General features: G+C 36.2%; 2 protein-coding genes across 10 annotated transcripts in view; both read left to right on the top strand.

Annotated features, from left to right (window-relative positions):
- Positions 1-9,150: 9,150 nt before the first annotated feature.
- LOC149940979 (uncharacterized) lies at positions 9,151-10,314 on the top strand. The gene is made up of 3 exons (XM_090178447.1): positions 9,151-9,461; positions 9,523-9,965; positions 10,021-10,314. Exons 1-3 carry the CDS (start codon positions 9,234-9,236, stop codon positions 10,256-10,258), a joined length of 909 nt encoding a protein of 302 aa, XP_090034573.1. The 5' UTR covers positions 9,151-9,233; the 3' UTR covers positions 10,259-10,314.
- Positions 10,315-21,247: 10,933 nt separating this feature from the next.
- Positions 21,248-22,598, top strand: part of LOC149940976 (muscle calcium channel subunit alpha-1-like) — a 135,357-nt gene continuing 134,006 nt past the window's right edge. For 5 of the 9 annotated variants that reach the window (XM_090178145.1, XM_090178147.1, XM_090178150.1 and 2 more), the window contains exon 1: positions 21,248-21,409. In XM_090178145.1, coding sequence (XP_090034271.1) covers positions 21,379-21,409 — 31 coding nt within the window. In that variant the 5' untranslated portion in view covers positions 21,248-21,378. The remainder of the gene's footprint in view (positions 21,410-22,598) is intronic. The other 4 variants (XM_090178151.1, XM_090178148.1, XM_090178152.1 and 1 more) reach the window with 2 other exon arrangements.

The raw sequence follows: 22,598 nt of genomic DNA, 5'->3' as shown, positions 1-22,598 counted from the left end.
ATCTTTTTCGGAATCACCTATTGTTTATTATATATTTCTATTTTTAAATGTCGTTATCCATACTTTGTTCAATATTTTACGTACCGCGTATAAGCCTACTGTGGCTTAGTGTTCTTTGTTTTTGTACATATAAATGAATAAATGAATATCCGGTATGCGATACCCACGCCATCTAGTCTAGATACAAAATATTTGTATCATATGTTCTAGTGACGAAGGCGCGATGGCGAGAGCCGCAAGTCCATGTTTTGTAATCTCCAGTTTGTTATTAATTACTCAAACTGAGCATTAAATCGTCTAACTGCGCCAAAGTGCGCGTGTGTCAGATTATTGAAACTCGCTTATTATTTTTAATTTAAAATAGTGAAAATTATCTTAAGCACTAGAGGATAGTGCACTATGTCTGTGAAAATTTGTGTTACGAGAGCCGTCTAACGACTTTTATTAATTCAGGTACATGGTATCGAACAATGTGGACGCATTTATTAAAATCAGACTTTTTGTACTTTTAATTTTATCGAAATATCCTGGTGCTCGGTGCTCCTTGTAGGCTTGGTGCCCTAGCCCCAGGCCTAGTCAGCCTATTGGGTAATCCGGTTCTGGTGAGAAGAGAACTTGCAAACTCTACACGGAAGGAGTAGTTCTGAGTTTTCAGCCAGTACCACAAGCTGGGATCGAGCCCGGTTAATCTTGCTGCGGGTCAAAAGTGCAAACCACTCTGCCACAAACCGAAAAGGGGAGGAGTTACCTGAAAATATTTCAATACCTTTAATCCCGATTTCTTTACAAGAATTCAATATATATTACATATACTATACGTGTATATATGTGGAACTTGATATTTTCCATCCCACGTAAGCAATTCCAAAACTGGAAACGTGAAAAAATCGAGGTTTTTATAGCGCATCGAAGAGACAGAATGTCCAAAGCTTTCTCTCATTGCCTGCTCACTGCGTACCTCAAATACCTCGCGGGAACACGGTTTATAAATGACATATCGGAAAAATCACAACGTAATGGACAGGGTGGGTAACAAATTCGAGACCCCTTAGTCGTCAGATAAAGCTAACTTCAACGCTATTATCGAGTTAGTTTAAAATAACCCCCCTCTTCGTAGTCAACCTTTCCAAAGTGACATTCGGAAAAAGGGAATTAGAATCTCTCCGGACCCGCTGCGACGAAAACTTTGACTTTCGATTAAAAGCTTCGCCCCCCCCCCCCCGTTTGGAAATGGCCCTTTTAACCTCTTTGTTCAGCGCGTCGATTTCAGGTTCAAAGGGATTTACCCTAAATCTATAGGAGTCCTTGGTGACTAAGGTGTCTTCTCCTGTAGGGCGAGTGGTGAAGCTAACACCTACCCTGTAATTCTGTTCCTTTCATCTATTTCTATCTTTCTCAATTAAGGAGGGACGAACTCTTCCGAATGGTGAACAAAAAAATCCGCTTCACGATCGAGACGATCCAATACAAATTAATGGTTTTAAGTTCGACTTTCTGCGAGTTTAAATGGCCATTTTTATACGGCACGGCATTTTCAACAAACGTTCTACGAATAATACAACACGTTCACACGAATGAATTATTCGTGAAGATTTTTATCGTTGACCTCCAATCCCTCTTACGCTCGAAGTAAGTTAGCTAAAGTAAGTCTAAAAGTAAATAAACAATTATGTGTATGAAATTTAAAAAAATTCTTTTGGGATTAATTATGTCGCGTTAAGATTAAACGCAAAACGACTTAATCGGTGACGTCATAAGATCTTCAATCCCTTTCGTTAATCCTACTACTCCAAACAATTTTGAAATTTCCTTTTTTTCCCCTTGACAGTCTGGGTTTTGAAATAAATTCACTGGCCTCTAGACAGTTTAAGTGCTACCAGAAGTTTATCATCTATTTTTTACCAAAGTATCCATCTAGGCCGTGAACATGTAACTTTGCAGGTTCGTTAAACGTGAATTTTTCGCTAAAAAATACCGCGCTTATTACTTTTCTCAATGTAAAATGCCCAGAGTACTCAGCGGAGAAATATATACTAATTTGTAAATCATTTCTCTGATCTATTAGTGTTATTTGAAAATGGTAAGGACAGACTTATCAGCTCGTATGTTTTTATATTATACATTTTTATTTTAAATAAAATAAATTATGTTTAAATAGAAAAAATCACATTTTAATAAAGTAAATTACGTTTAAATCAAATAAATTACGTTTAAATCAAATAAATTACGTTTAAATCAAATAAATTACGTTTAAATCAAATAAATTACGTTTAAATCAAATAAATTACGTTTAAATCAAATAAATTACGTTTAAATCAAATAAATTACGTTTAAATCAAATAAATTACGTTTAAATCAAATAAATTACGTTTAAATCAAATAAATTACGTTTAAATCAAATAAATTACGTTTAAATCAAATAAATTACGTTTAAATCAAATAAATTACGTTTAAATCAAATAAATTACGTTTAAATCAAATAAATTACGTTTAAATCAAATAAATTACGTTTAAATCAAATAAATTACGTTTAAATCAAATAAATTACGTTTAAATCAAATAAATTACGTTTAAATCAAATAAATTACGTTTAAATCAAATAAATTACGTTTAAATCAAATAAATTACGTTTAAATCAAATAAATTACGTTTAAATCAAATAAATTACGTTTAAATCAAATAAATTACGTTTAAATCAAATAAATTACGTTTAAATCAAATAAATTACGTTTAAATCAAATAAATTACGTTTAAATCAAATAAATTACGTTTAAATCAAATAAATTACGTTTAAATCAAATAAATTACGTTTAAATCAAATAAATTACGTTTAAATCAAATAAATTACGTTTAAATCAAATAAATTACGTTTAAATCAAATAAATTACGTTTAAATCAAATAAATTACGTTTAAATCAAATAAATTACGTTTAAATCAAATAAATTACGTTTAAATCAAATAAATTACGTTTAAATCAAATAAATTACGTTTAAATCAAATAAATTACGTTTAAATCAAATAAATTACGTTTAAATCAAATAAATTACGTTTAAATCAAATAAATTACGTTTAAATCGAATAAATTACGTTTAAATCGAATAAATTACGTTTAAATCAAATAAATTACGTTTAAATCAAATAAATTACGTTTAAATCAAATAAATTACGTTTAAATCAAATAAATTACGTTTAAATCAAATAAATTACGTTTAAATCAAATAAATTACGTTTAAATCAAATAAATTACGTTTAAATCAAATAAATTACGTTTAAATCAAATAAATTACGTTTAAATCAAATAAATTACGTTTAAATCAAATAAATTACGTTTAAATCAAATAAATTACGTTTAAATCAAATAAATTACGTTTAAATCAAATAAATTACGTTTAAATCAAATAAATTACGTTTAAATCAAATAAATTACGTTTAAATCAAATAAATTACGTTTAAATCAAATAAATTACGTTTAAATCAAATAAATTACGTTTAAATCAAATAAATTACGTTTAAATCAAATAAATTACGTTTAAATCAAATAAATTACGTTTAAATCAAATAAATTACGTTTAAATCAAATAAATTACGTTTAAATCAAATAAATTACGTTTAAATCAAATAAATTACGTTTAAATCAAATAAATTACGTTTAAATCAAATAAATTACGTTTAAATCAAATAAATTACGTTTAAATCAAATAAATTACGTTTAAATCAAATAAATTACGTTTAAATCAAATAAATTACGTTTAAATCAAATAAATTACGTTTAAATCAAATAAATTACGTTTAAATCAAATAAATTACACTTAAGTAAAATAAATTACACTTAAGTAAATTAAATTACGTTTAAGTAAAATAAAATACGTTTAAATAAAATAAAATACGTTTAAATAAAATAAATTACACTTAAGTAAAATAAATTACACTTAAGTAAAATAAATTACACTTAAGTAAAATAACGAATAAATAAAATAAATTACACTTAAATAAAATAAATTGTTTAAATAGAAAAATAACGTTTTAATAAAATAAATTACGTTTAAATAAAATAAATTTCATTTAAATAAAATAAATTACGTTTAAATAAAATAAATTACGTTTAAATAAAATAAATTACGTTTAAATAAAATAAATTACGCCTAAATAAAATAAATCCACCTAAATAAAATAAATTAGATTTAAATGAAATAAATTACGCTTAAATAAAATAAAGTAAATTTTATTTAAACGTCTTTCTGTTTCATCCGTTAATATTTATCTCGGATAAACGGCCAGCTGCAGAAAAAGGAAGATACAGAACTGCGTCAAATGGAGAGGTAACCGTATTTACCCTAAATTTAACCGAAAATGACGATATTAAAAAGAAATAAAAATGAAATAGTAAACCCGTTAGACCAGTCTCTCTCCATCCTTTTTTTTCTACTTTTTTTTATTAATAGAAGATTGGGTACGAACGTGAACTTGGGAGAAGGACGAACTGGACAAGAGTGAGCGGTGAAAGGAAATCGAAAAAGGGGGGAAAAAACTAAAAGAAACGGAAGAAATTACGACCCGTCCCCCCCCCCCCCCCCCCCACTCTGGTGTAACTTTTTTTTTATGGGATCATTTTCGGCGGAGTTAAAAATTCATAAGATCACCGGCTACTTTTGAGAAAAAGAACGCGAGGCGTACTTTACTCGGCGGCCAGCCTTCGATCGAAATAGCGGGTAAGATAAGCGGTACATCCGTAGAAAAGGAGCGTAGGGAGAAATAAAAACCCGTAGCGGATTTTTCAATCTCTCGCATTACCCCATTTTTACGACATCGTTCCTTTCAATTCTCTCTTCATGCTGCTCGAACAAAGAAATAAGAAAAGGATTTTCGCCAGGTTTTCTCTTTTTATTTTATTTCTTTATACCCGAAATAAAAATGAATATTTTTTATATTAATATTGAAGACAATCTCGGGGTACATTCTTACGACCATTACGCGTATTAAATTTTTATAGACATTTTTTCTAGCTGCCTAGTTGCGTAAATAATTACTAAACGCGAATAAAATAATAGTAGTCTAGTAGAGTGATATTTAAGCAGCTTGCTTATTCGTTTTCATAAATTTTATACATTGGAACTACGATTTTTTCAGTACTTTCAGTGTCTATTTAAGTTTATGGGAACTTTGCCCTCTGGAAATTGAGACCGATAAACTTAACATGGAAAGCAATAAATTAAATTAAAATTAAATTAATATTTATAAACTTGAGCGGATTTATACAAAAATTGGTAAAAACGTTTAATGTATTTAGTAATTTTACAAGCCATACTATTTTGAGATTTTATTTTTATCATAAGTAACGTATTAACAATAAGTATGACATATAGAAAGAATGATTAAAAGCTATTGCGAAATCTAAGTTTAGCTCAGCACAGAGCCCCCTATTGTCTAAATATGATCAAAGATAAATACACTACTACCAAAGAATGTAATGTACTACTCAGATCAGTTGTGAACGAAGATAATATACTACCCAGATCAGTTGCGAACGAAGATAATGTACTACTCATATCAGTCGCGAACGAAGATAATGTACTACTCAGATCAGTTTCGATAGACCATAATGTACTACTCAGATCAGTTGCGAAAGAATATAATGTACTACTCAGATCAGTTGCGAACGTAGATAATGTACTACTCATCTCAGTTGCGAAAGAAGATAATGTACTACTCATCTCAGTTGCGAACGAAGATAATATACTAGTCAGATCAGTTTCAAAAGAAGATAATGTACTACTCAGATCAGTTGCGAAAGAAGATATTGTACTAGGTAGATCAGTTGCGAAAGAAGATAATGTACTAGGCAGATCAGTTGCGAACGAAGATAATGTACTACTCAGATCAGTTGCGAAAGAAGATAATGTACTACTCATCTCAGTTGCGAAAGAAGATAATGTAATACTCAGATCAGTTGCGAAAGAAGATAATGTACTACTCAGATCAGTCGCGAACGAAGATAATGTACTACTCAGATCAGTTGCGAAAGAAGATAATGTACTACTCAGATCAGTTGCGAAAGAAGATATTGTACTAGGTAGATCAGTTGCGAAAGAAGATAATGTACTAGGCAGATCAGTTGCGAACGAAGATAATGTACTACTCAGATCAGTTGCGAAAGAAGATAATGTACTACTCATCTCAGTTGCGAAAGAAGATAATGTAATACTCAGATCAGTTGCGAAAGAAGATAATGTACTACTCAGATCAGTCGCGAACGAAGATAATGTACTACTCAGATCAGTTGCGAAAGAAGATAATGTACTACTCAGATCAGTTGCGAAAGAAGATATTGTACTAGGTAGATCAGTTGCGAAAGAAGATAATGTACTAGGCAGATCAGTTGCGAACGAAGATAATGTACTACTCAGATCAGTTGCGAAAGAAGATAATGTACTACTCAGATCAGTTGCGAAAGAAGATATTGTACTAGGTAGATCAGTTGCGAAAGAAGATAATGTACTAGGCAGATCAGTTGCGAACGAAGATAATGTACTACTCAGATCAGTTGCGAAAGAAGATAATGTACTACTCATCTCAGTTGCGAAAGAAGATAATGTAATACTCAGATCAGTTGCGAAAGAAGATAATGTACTACTCAGATCAGTCGCGAACGAAGATAATGTACTACTCAGATCAGTTGCGAAAGAAGATAATGTACTACTCAGATCAGTTGCGAAAGAAGATATTGTACTAGGTAGATCAGTTGCGAAAGAAGATAATGTACTAGGCAGATCAGTTGCGAACGAAGATAATGTACTACTCAGATCAGTTGCGAAAGAAGATAATGTACTACTCATCTCAGTTGCGAAAGAAGATAATGTAATACTCAGATCAGTTGCGAAAGAAGATAATGTACTACTCAGATCAGTCGCGAACGAAGATAATGTACTACTCAGATCAGTTGCGAAAGAAGATAATGTACTACTCAGATCAGTTGCGAAAGAAGATATTGTACTAGGTAGATCAGTTGCGAAAGAAGATAATGTACTAGGCAGATCAGTTGCGAACGAAGATAATGTACTACTCAGATCAGTTGCGAAAGAAGATAATGTAATACTCAGATCAGTTGCGAAAGAAGATAATGTACTACTCAGATCAGTCGCGAACGAAGATAATGTACTACTCAGATCAGTTGCGAAAGAAGATAATGTACTACTCAGATCAGTCGCGAACGAAGATAATGTACTACTCAGATCAGTTGCGAAAGAAGATAATGTAATACTCAGATCAGTTGCGAAAGAAGATAATGTACTACTCAGATCAGTCGCGAACGAAGATAATGTACTACTCAGATCAGTTGCGAAAGAAGATAATGTATTACTCAGATTGGTTGCGAAAGAAGATGTCCTACTCAGATCGGTTGCGAAAGAAGATAATAGGCGAAAACTATTCGCTAGTAATTTATAGGAAACAGCGAGCAACTTCATAATACAATTTGGGTGTTATAGTATGGAAGAAGTTGGTAGTTTGGGGTAAAAGGTGTACTCTTTTCGTCCCAAAGCGAGCGAATAGTTTTGGACTAAAGTACTACACAGATCAGTTGTGAAAGACGATAATGTACTACTAAGATCAGTTGCGAGATCGCCAGTGTTAGTTATAGCTTTAATAAGATTCCAATTGCTACCCTTTGCTTTCGAAATCCCCAAATTCCTGGTAAATTCCAAAGTAGTAAGTCTGAAAAGTTGTAGAGAAATGGTTTTTGAGTCGCGAGTAACTCGTAATCTGAATCAAACTTATACGGAAACTTAAAGTAATAAATCCAAAGTCAAACCCAAAAAAAGGCAAAAGGAAGAAAAATGTGGACGAATTTTTTGGGGGCACGTTCTCCTTCTGGAAAAAACTTTTGGAGATTTTTTATCTTAAAGTGCACCCCCTTAAACGTGTGAATGCCGGGAATAGTTGGCTTCTTCGGCGAGAGAGGGCAGCAGTGGGCGAATTGATCAACGAGACGTCATATCGAGGTGGCGTTTGTCCCCATTCGGCCTATCAGCGGAGGACCATCATTCCAGCGAAGAACGGAACCTCCGCAGCCGCCCATCGCTCAAAGTACTTCCCGGCGAAATCCAGTGACACCCCACGGAGGAACCTCTCTGCTACAAATGTAACGTTCTCAAACCACCCTGCCAACACTACTGTATCTTCCGGAGAAGAAAAAAACTAGATCTCTGTATATATATTTCTCAAGGAAAGGGAGGATAAAAAGTGGAGACCATTGCTTCGAATCGTCTAGGAGGATGTATATAGCGGAGACAAAATCAATTTGTTTTCAAAATTAGGTCTCTAGAAACGCCCCTCAAAACCTCTTCTCGCGATATTATAAGAATATTTGCCGACTGGTCGAAACTAAAGTTTCCAATATATCTATGATTTTTTAGACGCGTTTCTAATGATACTAGAAGTATATAATTTATCTCTTACGAGATAAGTGTCCATTGTAGGTCTAGTCTTCTATAATGTTATTCGCTTCAACCATGTACTCGTTATAATATTTAGAAATATGTAATGCTATGACGTTGGAAAAATATAATTTTTATATAAATAAGGGGTACGTTACTATTTTTATTTATCATCGTCAGGTAAACCAGAATTTGTTTCGGGGGGGGGGGGGGGGCAAAACTTGCAATACACAAAATTTGCTAAAACCCGGGTTTTTTGGGTTTTTTTTGGGGTTTTATTAAAATTTAGGTTAACAAGTTAACATTACAAAAATTCGACGTGTTTTTACTTGCAATATTAATACAATCTAAGACGTTTCTAGTAAAATCTATGAACCAGATATTTAAAAAAATTTAATATCTCGCCAAAATATATAAAAATGCTTTTAAAGTTTTATATTAGATGGCGATAGAGTTTTCACTTTTCAATGAACTAAAGTCAAATGAAGCCACTTTCCTTTTAAAGTGGGTTTTTTTAAGCAGGTTTAATAGTACCATAGCCAAATTAATCGTGTATTTTCAAAAATAATGTTTCAATCTATACCTTTAGAATTATCTTAAGTAAAATAATCATCAATACATTACACGTAATATTTATCTGTTATCATAAACTGAAGTTACGTTAGCCATCTCGATTTCTAGATTTGAAAACGCGCGCGAAGTCTCGTGAAATTTAAATAAATATCACTTCTCGCTTTTAATTTTTTCAACTGCCATTTTGAATTTCTTAACGTCGTTAAAAAATATCCATCGGAAAAAAGATGGATTTCAATTCGATTTTCCAGAACTTCATCTATCCACCCCTGCCATGCCACGGTGGACACTGGCCGAAAAGAAAGATTGGGCGGTTTGAAAACTACGTATTCTACTTGACTCTGGGACTCGTTAAGGTCTTCCTGTTAATATCCTGCGGAAACCTCATCAAAAGGATGGTGACGAATAGAAGAGATCGAGTGCATCTTTCCATCAACAGAATAATTCACCATCCAGTAATTGACAATTTCTTTTTTTCATTTTGCATCGCGTAAGTCGTTTTTATCGCGTTATCAGGCTTCGAAATTCTTCCTGTGTTACTGGCTGCCTATCAGGGTCCTGGCTCCCAACCTGATGACCGAAGCTGGAGCTTTAGCGGCTGGTATGACGGGAGTTCTTCCACGCATCCTTCAACGGCATTTGGTCGAATTTATCGGCGGGACTTCGTTCATTTTCGAATGGTTGGAAATTCTGTTGCTTGTGGCCGCTCTTCTATACATCACGGACACGAAAGTTACGTCAATTTTTACCAAAATCGGACACTTTTTCCAAAATAAATTTCAAACTTTGAGTCACCATCATATTCACCGGCCGCACTTAAGACACCCGAGTTTTTCGGGCATCTTCCATAGAAGATATTATCCCCATCGACACCGCTCTAGACACCCGAGTACGTCAAACACATCCGACACGAGCAATTCCGTCACCACCCACCGCCGACATACCAGACCTAAGAAAAGGTATCGTTGAAGACATTGGCAAAACGGCACTTGTATAAGATTAATCTCTCGACAGTCAACACGACAAGGCATCGAAGGTGGCCGAAAATAAGAAAATAACAGACGACATTCTTCATTTACCGCCCGAGCAACGTCTCCTAAAAGAAGCCATCGAAGAAATGTCGGATGTGAGGAATATTGTTGGCGATCTGATCCAAGAGGAACGAGACATCAATGAAATTATCGAGAGCCAAGATGGCGGATCCCCGACGAAGAAGACAGAGAAAGGTTTCCGCAAACATAAACAAAATTGACACTACGATACCTTTCATCAAAATTGTGTCCGACGGAATAAAATTATTTCTATATACTCTTGTACAACATTTAATTCTATGTTCGAGTTCACTTTTACAACATATATATATATAAATAACTTGGACTTTCAGAGAGGGACCTAGGAGCAACAAACACAGCACCCCACACAAGGCAAACGCAACCCGTCAAAAGTCGTCGGAAGGGGAAAATTCGGAAATTGTCTTCCCCCCCTCCCGTAAAACGTTTAGGGTAAAGGCTCGTCCAATGAAATTTGTACACAACACTGCCTTAGCGTGTTTAAAGACTAGCTGCGTTTCTCCTTGTGTTTGTTGGTCCTAGGTGGGACCAAGCAAGTCACCCGAATATATCCCCTGGGGCACGTCAAAATTCTAAGAATTCTTCCCTTGATAGTGAGAATTATCACGGGGTTCTCTTGAGAAGAGTGAGAATGTATTGTGGGCGCGAACTTTTTATGAATAGGAAAAAGCATGGGTGACGTCGTGTGACTTAGCACTGCCATTACTCTATAATACCTATATAGGAAAACTAAATATCTGATATTATCTAAAATGAACCAAATTTCAGTACACTAAATGGGTCGGTCATAAGCCAAATATTTACAGAATTTGTAAAATCAGAATTTTAAATTTTGAACTGGAACTCTTAAATTATTTCGACGAATTTGGAAATCCTTCCTATTTTTAAATTTTCATCGTTTTTTTTTTAATTTTCTTTGTCTATGAAATCTTTCACGTTTTCAAATTATTTAAATTTCAGAAAAAGTGAAATAATATCGAATTTTCTAAACCAACGGTGTTTTTTCTGAACCGGCTGACAACCGAGTTTCGGACCACAATCGAGCAATTTCGCATGCAACGTTTGCGAAGAAATGGGAAAAGAAAACACGTATAATACCCTCTTAGATCTTGGACTCTTATAAATTCATTACGGGCCGGGTTTTTTCAAATCGATCGCTTTGATATTTCGAGAAGCGTTCCCTATATTTCTTTCCCTTCTCCCAAAACTGGCCGGCGTGCTTTCTCCAATTGGAAATTGCAACGCTCCTGCCGAAGCCCCGAGGCCCTATGTATGTATAGACAATCGATTGGCTGGCCACGTACCATTTTTCCTATTTTTAGACTTTCGCGGGCAAAACGAAAATGACGTCAAACTTTGGGGGGGGGGGGGGATATATGGGGTCGAGTTGTTTTTCTTACTAATAAGGAACCCCATATCTACCTCCCACTCCTTGTTTCCGTGTCTTCCTGATTGTTATTATTATACTTGTAAGTAGTTTTTTCCCTCAGTTAAAAGGCCACACCGGCGTTTAAAAAATTCGGGCCGGATTTAGCACGTGGTAGCAAATACGATAAATTATATTCTGGACACAAGGGCGTGAAACTGGTTAAATACAAACGCCTGTGTGTTCCTTTAATCAAGGTAATCAGTACCGGATTTACTACCCTAGGCAGATTTTGGTGGGGGCCTATGTAAAGAAAGCGTAAAAACACAAAACTCGCGTGTCCCGAAGAAAAATCGATTGATTTCATCAGTGGAGGGGGCCTTCTGTTGGTGGGGGCCCAATGGGCCCATAGGCCAGTGCGTTGACTTCACCCCGGGCTTTGGAGAAATTGTGCCGACTCGATTTTAAGATAAAAGAATTCTCGATCTAACTTTCAACCAATAAAAACGAAGCTATTGACGTCGGGTTATTTTAGATTCGAACGGAAAAAACGTATACGCTGGCGCCACCTATCGTCGGGAAGGCGTACTAACGAGGTAAAAATCCATATTTTGAAAAGTAATATTAGCGGTTTAAAACAGTTAAGTTCATAAGGCTATGGGCATAAACTACACTCCTTCGTTTAATTGCGATATAATTTTGGTTTTTATAAATACTTAATTTTATATTATTTGTAGAACTAAATATTAACGCAGATGGCGCTAAGGGAGTAGACTCGTGGCAAAGGGCCAACGTTACGGAGAAAATCAATGGAACCGACTAGTTCACGCTAGGGATTCTACGTTGTAAAGGCGGGGAGATTTATCTGTTTCACGCAGAGACGCAAAATACGATATAAAATTCAGGCCCTTTCTTACTTACTTAATTCAAGTGTGATATAGAGCTTTTGAAATATCTCTAGTTACCAGAATAGAATGCCTAAGGACTTAAAATACACACGTTTGGCGTAAGACCCATTTTGAAAGAGGTAATCAATTGCGGCTCTATAACGAACCACTTATAATATTCAATATGCTGCCTTCGTGGCCGACATCTTGGTATTTGTAGTTTTTTTACAGTTTACTAATGAAGCTGTGTCTTGTGACGTAAGAGCAACTTTTTAACAAGTTGGACAAGACCACTTTTTATTATAGAACCTCAACTATGAGGAAAGTGCTAATATTTTAAAACGTATTAGTCTATACGTGGCCTACCTTGGACGAGGCTACTGACAATTTCTAAAATGGTGGGTTTTGCCTGGCGACATCTAGTGACCAAATTCAATACATAGATATTGCATCCATTGATTTGCACCCCTGAACCGAGTATTTCAATATTATGTAGTTTGGTAATGAATATTTAATTTTAGCGACTTTCAATAAATACAGTGTCATCTATCGGTTCTAAAAATAACTATTAACAATTACTTTTCACAACAAAGGGAAGACTTAGCTGACGTCAAAAACTATGCAGAAATGTACCCTACATTAATTGATGTATGATTCAAGATTCTCGGACGAATATCGTTTAGTGTCCACAAAATCCATTACCTACATACAAATTCCGACGCGCCAATGCTTTGATACTAAAAATCGTAATTTTGAACTCCCACTCATGAAATTAGTAAATATACCGCAATTTGCTTTATTTTGTTATTTTTTTAAATTATAAATTTCGATTTCATTGAAAACAGAATATTAAACAGCGTTTAAAACTAGTTATTGAAAACGGTTGCAACGCTAGTTTATTTAAAGTAGATTACACTAGCCTATAAAACAACTAGTAACCTTGAAGACGATCTGCTAATAGTTTTTTCATGTAGCAGGATACATGACAATTAAATAGTAAGTAAGAACTACAATCCTATGGACGTTTTACCATTTTTATAGTGTCGTCGAATCACTTTTCTCTTTTTCGTTTATCCTGGTGGTATCCCCAAAATACCAAGGCAATACTGTATCCGTCTAAACACTTTTGATTCGCTTCTCCCATGACCTAGTCACTGATCTGAAATATTTTCGGTCGGGCGGTAACAGGGTTGCCAATTCAACCGGTAACCAACCAACCAAGCCAACTTCAATCCGACTTGTAAAATAGATTTTGCGTTTCACTTTCACCATGCTTTCACAAAAGAGACAAGCCTTTGCACACGTGTTCGTCCTGGTCGAAGTAAATGATAAATTTTATATGATATAAAGGTAAAATTTTATCTTTTTTAAACTTTTATATAACTTTTACCGCCTAAAATGTGGTCTTATTTTCGGCACCGCTTCAAAACCAAGAGACAAGGACTAAATAAAACCTGGCTTTCCATTCTACGCTCTCAGTGCTATTACTCCTTGGGGACTCGCTGATCTGCTTTTATTGAGACGCCTAAGCATATAATTTTTGTTGTTTCTTAACATTTCGCGTTAAATTGCCGAAATTTTCATAGTTTTGTTTTCAATACTTCAACTTTTGGTGCAGTAAAACGCGCAAAAACAAAATTTTCCTAAACTATAGTAAAAAGGTTTTAAATATTTACGGAAATTAAACTGTGATGTTGCTCGCTAGTAAACGTAATTTATACAAATATTTTATATCTTATCTTTCGGGATTTTGGGAGTCAAATTTTTGGGTCGGTCGGGTTGGGGATGTTGAAGAATTGATTCGGGGGCTCTGAGCAACCCCTGGTAACCCCCATGTACAGGCCTGTAATTTAATACGTCATATCATAAGTAACATAATAACGGTAAGTATGACACTTCCTATTGCTTTAATGCTAATTTTCTAACCGAACCTTTTTCGGCACTGATACTCTCTTCAAGCTGTGACTTGGACTCGCGACTTACCGTTTTGGACGACTACGTTTTGATAAAAATTTAAGCCTTAAATCGGAGAGCACGTTCTGGAGTCGCGAGGGGCTTTGGCTTTGTTTTGAAGCCCGCGTGCGAATCACGCGTGATAAAAAAAAACATGAGCTCGTGGCGCCGAGAAAAACGTTTTCTCATTTTTTATCATTTTAGCTTAATATTCCGCCTATCTATCGGAAACCAGATATTTCGGCTTAGCGGAAGTCTCGCGTATTTTAGACGCTAGAGGGCTCTGTGCTGAGAAAACATCTTGATTACTCAATAACTATGAAAATCAGTTTGGTTGTAAATCTCGTTAATTGTCATACTTATTGTCATACTTATTGTCATACTTATTGTCATTACGTTACTTATCGTCATATCTCAATTTGTTAGACTGTAGCGCGCCTAGTGGCTGTAACGAGGATTAAATTAAACCAGAGTGTTATAATCCTGGACGAATCGAGACTCGTATTTCCCTATCACTCCAGCAGGAAATTAGCGCTGAAAAAACCCGATGTGTTTTCGATTTGATAAGGAATTCCTCCCGTTTCCGAAAATATGAAAAAGAAATTGCAAGCAGGCGCTGCCGTTTTGATCATTGAACCGACACCGCTTAATTAATTCCTCGTTTGCTTCTAATTACCATCGAACCCCATTTCTATCCGACTAAATTATATCTCTGCACAGTCCGCGTTGAATGCGCCACGGATGGAACTGGCATAAAATAAGGGCTATTTCGTTTATTCCAATTTCCAATCAACGGACCGAGGCTTATCGAAGCGAAGGTTTAACGTTTCCCGGCTCGTAACGGAGGTATAGAGAACGGTATATATATGTATATATATTTAACCATTTCCCATTGAATTTCAACGTGTTGCAGATTCGGTTACTTTAATTACGGAGTTTATCTATAAAAGCTTCGATCGCGACCGAAGCCTACAATCCATACGATTGAGTTGAAACATGGACCAAGAATCTAAGGGGACTCACTTCTCGGACTTTAAAAGCACGCTTGAATACTGGGAATAGGAAAATCATGGGCAATTTTAGTTCAATGAGGACAAACAAGGTGTCGCTGAAGTCGATTTCCGGCGTAATTTCGTCGAGATGCTCGAGGCGTTCACGTTCAATTTTGACAAAATGGCGCCGTTGTTGTCGGTTAAATGTTGAGGCTTAGTAAGTTCATATTTGAAATTGGTTCCTTAAAAGTTTAAGTAATGGTAATTAACCATTGTGTTAAGTAAAAATAACTAGTAAGCGGCGTGTGGCTGAGAATTTTTAATCAAATTAACTGGAATCCATTTCATTTCTAAACTTCAGAAATATTATGAACTAAGCCTAACCTAACTTTCGCGCTCGTACTGTCGCCAAACCTCCGACTAAAGCCAGGCGCTCACTGCTCCGTCCTAACTTCCACAAGCCTTTGCTTCGTAACGGAGACAATGCCTCGTGGAAGGCAGCACGGATACAATACGGAGAGCCAGTGGGCGCCTAGCCTAAGCCTCTCAAAGTGATAGTTGAACAGAATTCTTGAGGCGCTTCAAAGCGGCTGGCGTACCTCAGTAAGCCTCCCGATTTAGGCCACGCCTACCGTGTCAAAATATCGGAAACAGTGAATCCCCTTAGATTCTTGGTCCATGGTTGAAACGTGGCTCAAAACTGACGCGCAAATCAGAGGGCGCTTCTGTAAAGTGGCGCCTCCTATTAGAGAACTAACGAAACAACCGTGTCTCTTGTTTTTTATATACCCCCTCCCCCCTCCTCCTCCTCCTCCGGAAAAGAAGAAAAAAACGTTGTATTTATTTTTAGACGTGAATTTTTCTCTCTGTTCGCGCTCCAGCCCTTTTCCGAGTCGATTGTCTTTAGACGACTTCCGAAGAAAGGGATTAAGTTAGGCTTAGGAACGGTGTCGAGTGACCTAGTAAAGCTGGAATGGTAAGAGAAAAGGCGGATGCGGGAGGGGGAGAGTGAAGAGACGCCTGAGAGAGTGCTTCCCCGCCGAGACCTTCCGAACCAATGTTATTTAGCGGCCAGGCGGAGAAGATCTAAAAAGGACTAGTCTCGAAGAGAAAAGCAAATAGTCAACGTACAATTCAAGCCCGTCTTAGCGAATAGAGCCCACGAAGCGAGGAGAAGCGGTACAATCTCCCTTTCGATAAAGGCGTGGCTTTAAACGGGTCTTAAACCTCGAGCGAGCCGACTGATGAAAAGTTAAGCCAGGGACCGGGGACTAGTTAATAGGGCGTTGGGTACCAATTTTAACTCCAATACGTGGATGGCGCTGCAGCCCGCGATTATTGACACGGCAGGGCTCTCCTTTTTTTCGACGCTTTCACTTTGGCATTTGCTATTCTCACTCAACCGCCTTCTTTGGATCACCCCCGACGAATTTCATATTCAATTCGCGATGCTCGCGGCTGCAAGCCCGAACTCGCTAAGAAGATTTTACTTTAAAAAAACATACTCCGTCAAATAAAAGTAAACTCTGATAAAGAAGAGAAATATTTTACTTCGAAAGCAATTTCCGCTTCTGAATGTAACTCCGGATTTCGCCTCCTATTTTACGCGAAAAGTTATAACGACGGTTTTTCGACAACGAACGTGTGAAATTTTCTCTTCGTTAGTAGTTATATCGTATATCACCATAAAACCATCATAAGTTTACCCTGAGTTATGGTCTAGGCCTTATTTGATATAAGCAGGCAAACGTTATTAAGTGGTAGATATTATTATTATTATTATTATTACAATTTAATTTATTGGTGCATTTTATAGGTTTTACAAACATGAGAAAATGTATACTACACCGCCCCAATCCACATAAGTAAATAAGAAACTTGTGCGTGTCGGGGATATGACTAAATTACTTTAATAATATTAGTCTTCGAAGAGGCAGTATTATTTAACGGTAGATAATTTTATTTCTAAACATTCTTTTTAGTATGCATGTTACTTATAAAAAGTAGTCAATTTTTCTAGACCATAATTCATTAACCATTTTTGATTTTTTTTTTAATAACTGAACATTTATACAATTTTTGATATCGACACTTATAGGATATTATATAATTTAGGACCTAAGTATACAGCGTGCTTTTGACCTATTGTTTTAAAAAAAATTTCCGATATTATATAATGTATGCGGAGTTACAGTGGTACCTTCTAGTGGCAATTTAAAAACTTGGAACATACGACGCCAACGAACTTTTTGCTTCGGGTAACAATGTCCGAGAATCTTTGGTTTATTTGTTCTTACATGGACAGTGCCGTTAACATGGGGCCCTATGCCAGACCTCTACTTAAAGGCCGACTACATAGTTATTCGGTTTACTCTGTCTTTCACTGGAAGCTGGCTCGTTGCAAGACACATGTGCTATGCAAGCAGCCGACTACCAGTGAGAAACAGAGTAAACCGAATAAATATGTAGTCGGCCTTTAGCTGGAATCTTATGATAGGCTTTAATGATATAACTTAGTATTATTTCGCTGATAGCAAAGACAATATAGACCTCGTAGCCTAGATTCGAATTAACTGCCTTAGTTAATAGCGTTTACCCACTTCCTGCCTGAACTTCTCCATACTTACTATGATAAAAACATTAGAAAACTTACTACAGCAACCGATGAAGCTCGTTTTTTCGGAGGTCACGTGGGTTATCGCTTCGTTACAAAACCGACAATCGGAAAGCTCTCTGCATTCGAATCTAGGGTACGGTGTCCTATGTTAACTTTGCTGAGAGTAAAATAATATATATTACTGTATTTCAACCATTCAAATTACTTACTATGTCATAGCGTAAAACTGTTTATGATCAAAAAGTGCTACCAGACGACAAGTGTTTCAATTTTATCACAGTGATACCAGAAAATGGCTCCCTCTGCATACCCTTAATCCACTTCACTTACAGTTAGGATTACTCCAGATTCCATATGGAGTAAACTTAACCTTATTTATTTGTGGTAAAAACGCGTGATTTCGGAATTTCAGGATGGCAGGTGTAATTAATACTTTGTCATCTTAGAATTAAATTATTCGCGGTTTTTAACCAAAACATATTTGCGGAAATTAATTATATTTCAATATTAATGATTAATAGTTTTGATAAGGGTTTTGGTGTTTGCTTAAAAACAATTTATAAGCAAGGAATCAGTACTAATGAACCCTTAAGCGGTGAAACTGAGATACTGTTGAAATTTATGGCTAATAATTTTTAAATTTTCTTAATTGATTTCATTAATTCTACTTCAAATTTATAAAATCTACACTATTATCAGGGACATTCATGCCTTTCAACAAAAACAATCAGGACCTCCCCGGAAAATTCAGGTAGTACACACCTGCTTCAAATCGAAAGAATTAGGACTAAGATTACGTATTTTATTGTCTCTATAATAACGGAAAATATTATTTTTCTCTTATACATAATAAAACATTTATAGCAAAACATTTCCTAGTGCTAGTATAGAACTCTACTTTGACGAGTTGTTCCCAATTTCTACGAAGTCTAAAACTCTAATTAAAGCTCTTATTAACGCTATAAAAGCCTCCCTATTCGCCATTACATTCTCCCAAATAACAGTTTCACGTTCCCCTCCACCAAGCAATTTTTTGTTTCTTCCAATTCGAGTTCAATAAGTAACAGAGGGGAAGGGGAAGACGTTTGAGACAGGTCTTAGTTTCAATTTGTACGAAGGAGAAGTTATGGGCGGAGAGAAGAGTCAGGAGAGACGGCCAGACAACGACCCCTAACAATACTATCGATTCGAATCCCTTCTTTCCCGCCACTGTAGCGCCTCGGCGCGGACGTTAGAAGAAACTGAGGAGAAGAGCAGACGATTTTTATCGGTCACTTACAAAAAAAGGACGAAAAATAAAACTAACCGTGGCGTAAAACGAAAAGAAGAACTTTACGTTTATAAGGCTAAGTACTACAACCTAACACTAAAATCTATAAAGTTTGAAACAGTACGCGCCTTTGATATTACTATCGTGTAATCGATATTTACCCCCGATGTAAGCTTCTCCCTGAACAGCGGCGCGTGACGGGTGGAACACTTCTACAGGCGTTTTGATCTATTATTGACCTACTAATGGTAAATACGTTAAAAGGGGGAAAATCGAACGGAATTTATATCCGGGAAATAAAATAAATGGTGTTGATCGCGTTAATCGCCCAAAAAAATGGGGGAAATTTGGCCGGCGGAAAATTAGTGGGCCAATTAATTGGATGAGAAGGCAAAAGCCCACTAAAACATCTGGGAACCATTTATTTTATGGCTTTAATTGTTTTCTCTTCCTCCCGGATTTCGTCGTAAAAAGAAAGTCGTATTGAGGAGAGAGAGGGGGAAAGAAGTAAAAAAACAAGCGAGATTTCTGTGGAAGAAGAGAGTGAAAGCGTTTCGAAGGAGGCGACTTCACTTTGTTTGGATTAATTGCACCCAGAGACTTCAATTTTACGGGGAAAACTTTTCATAGATAGTCGGAATTGAAAGCGGTAATCGCTTTCAATTACTAGATAGACTAGCTATCCCCGTCAAAAATCCCTACTATTCTACGTATTCTCCTTTTACCGGAAGTGTTTTTAAAAGCCCACTTAACTAATCATTTGAATAGGCTAATTTTACTGTCGTACGAATTGCAAATTAAACGTTTGTTCAAAAAAAGTGGATTAATTTTTTATACTAACCATTATTTAAAACGATGATTTTTTTTTAGAAATAAGATTAATACTATTAATATTAAAGATCTAAATCTATTTAAATAATTAGGTATTTTTAATAACAAGTCAGAAATTGACTAAGCCCTACTCAACCTGTATGTATAATCTTTTTAAATTATCTGATAAATTTGAATTTCAATTTGAATATTAAGATTTTATGTAAAAATTAAGATTAATTAGTCCCTAATTAATTATGACGTATGTAGATTTGTTATTTTATTATCGCGTTCCACTAGAGAAATTGGAGTGTAAAAAACATTCATTGAATATTCTAGATCTGAAACAATACATTTAGGATACACTGAAACGTCAACAAAGCCGAAACACATTACTAACAAATTAGTTGTTTACTACTCCCTAAAGTCAATATTCCACGTACAAAAATGTACCCATTGAATGGAAAACAACGAATAATATAAACACCACTTTGTTAACGACCCGCAGTTTTTATATACTTTAGCAAATATAAACTATGATTAAATATTTTAACACCAAGACGAATCGTATATAGGGTGGGGTGGGGGATGACAAAAAAATCTAGGGCCTACCTGTACGTCGAGACAGGAAATCATACGAAAATAAATAAAATAAAAATAAAACGTCGAAAAGAAAGGGTGAAAGTGTAGAAGGAAGTAGGCGCGGGCGGAGAAGGATATCAAAAAGAGAGGGAATATTCACGTTGGGCGAGATTTATGTCCAGTCCCATACACACATACACACAGCACTCGGAGTTCGCTGAGTGCTTCTCCATTGAACGGATCCTCCCCCTCCCCCTTCCTTCTCATTCAATCTATAGCCGGTGACGAGGGTTACGAGACAGCCCTCTTAAAGGCGCGCCGCGAGTAAAGTCCGCGCCCCTAAAGGGTACCGTCTTCGATTGAACTATTTAGCGGGAGTAGAGAACGAGTTACCAAATGGAAGAAGGGGGTGAAAAATCGAGAAAAACGGAGAGTGTGCGTGGTGGGGGGGGATACTAGAGTGGGGGGTCTCAGGGGCTGGAGCGAGCCGGGTCGCGATCGACGCGAACTCGCCGGAGGAAACCTTAGCGGGAAAGAGAGAGAAAACGTACTAGTCCTTAGTTCCCGGATGAAGCGGGCAAATGGCTGCTGCCTGAGCAGAGACGGCGGCAGAGCGGCTCGCGGCCGACAACCAACTCGACTCTAATCATCATCCAGCAACGAGCTTTGGACGTAACTAGCTCGCCCTATCCATTTTTGAGCGCGTTGTGCCGATCGGCGAATTGAGACGAGGCGGACTATCCTCAACGCCACCACGGACGGCGCGTTCTTAAAGAACACTATACATTTCGGTTTTTTGTGAGTGGCGTATTTGCGAAGCGAAGCATGGCGTCGAGCGACGATCGTGCCTTACTGGGTGAGTGACTTTCCAGTCAGCCGTCCTTGTCGTTTAAGAATATTACCGGATTTCATTGGTGTCGCGCCCGTGACTCTCGCGCGCGCCCAGAATTCCCCGCAACCCGGCACGCGCACGGCGGCGAGCGAACGAGAACTCCGCGCCAGAGGGGATGATTTCTTTATCGGATTTTTTATGGATTTTTTTCAGCCAAATTAAGAAAATTGGGAGGAAGGAATCGTCGATTATCTTATTTTATTTTTTACCCCTTCAATATGTCATTTTCAAGGAAAACCTTTCCTTGTCCCGTAGATATTGCCTTATTTCTTCGGGACTTTTACGCGGCGCTGCCTAACTGGGCCGTTAAGCCTATTTTATAGATCTTTCCAACGCCTATTTTATCGGATCTTTTACTGGAACATCTAATCGATGTTCGCGCTATTTCGAAAATATTTCAAGCGAATTATTAAGTAATAATTAGTGTTCCTAATATTTTAAAAATTATATAGATAAATTAAATACTTCGGTGTTTAAAAACTATAAATTCGGATGCGATGAAAGTCCAAATGTTTTAATTATTCCAAGAACCTTTACTAGCAGACGCAAAAAAATAAATAATGCTTAAAAATTTCGCAAAAAAATGCCACCAACTAGACGCTTGTAATGCGAATGAAAATGCATTATTGAATCCGTTACAGTAGTCGCGATGATTACGTGTTAATAAAACAGCGTAGAAATTACAAAATCTAATTACACTATAAACGTAATCAAATCGGCGATAAAACAAAGGGTACCGGAAATTAGCTCTATACATTATATCCCTCTGATAAACAAACTCATTAATATCATTAGAATTAAACTAGCCAGGTTAAGACTCGTAAGTCGTAACAGCTGTACGTTTTGCCAGCACAATTTCCGGTTGAAATCAAGGCTATGAAATCCTGCCTTTTTTCCCCAGATAATTTAATTAATAAAGTTTTCGAAGAGAGGCTAAGTTTGGCAGAGAGACAAATTGAAAAAGAAGAGATCATCGGGGGTCCCTGCGATAATAATATTTTGGTCGGCGTCTTGTTTGTCGTGGTATAAAATCCATTTACCCAACGACTGCTTTGGCGAAATTAATCTCATTAATGGCTAGGCTAGAGCGGATGGCGCCATCTGTGAGACGTGTAATAAAATAGGGCCAGTTACCAATACCGAGTGCGAGAAT

The sequence above is a fragment of the Leiobunum rupestre genome, chromosome 6, assembly GCF_980474605.1.
Source record: "Leiobunum rupestre chromosome 6, qqLeiRupe1.1.hap1, whole genome shotgun sequence".
Taxonomy (NCBI): domain Eukaryota; kingdom Metazoa; phylum Arthropoda; class Arachnida; order Opiliones; family Sclerosomatidae; genus Leiobunum; species Leiobunum rupestre.
The sequence above is the reverse complement of the archived record's forward strand: the minus strand, read 5'-3'. Positions and strand labels throughout refer to the sequence as shown.

Excerpts from the sequence above, each read along its gene's own strand:
- LOC149940979 (XM_090178447.1), top strand. The coding sequence starts at position 9,234 with ATGGATTTCAATTCGATTTTCCAGAACTTCATCTATCCACCCCTGCCA. Across the intron at positions 9,462-9,522 it reads ACAGAATAATTCACCATCCA|GCTTCGAAATTCTTCCTGTG; the intron begins GTAATTGACAAT and ends TCGCGTTATCAG. Across the intron at positions 9,966-10,020 it reads CATACCAGACCTAAGAAAAG|TCAACACGACAAGGCATCGA; the intron begins GTATCGTTGAAG and ends ATCTCTCGACAG.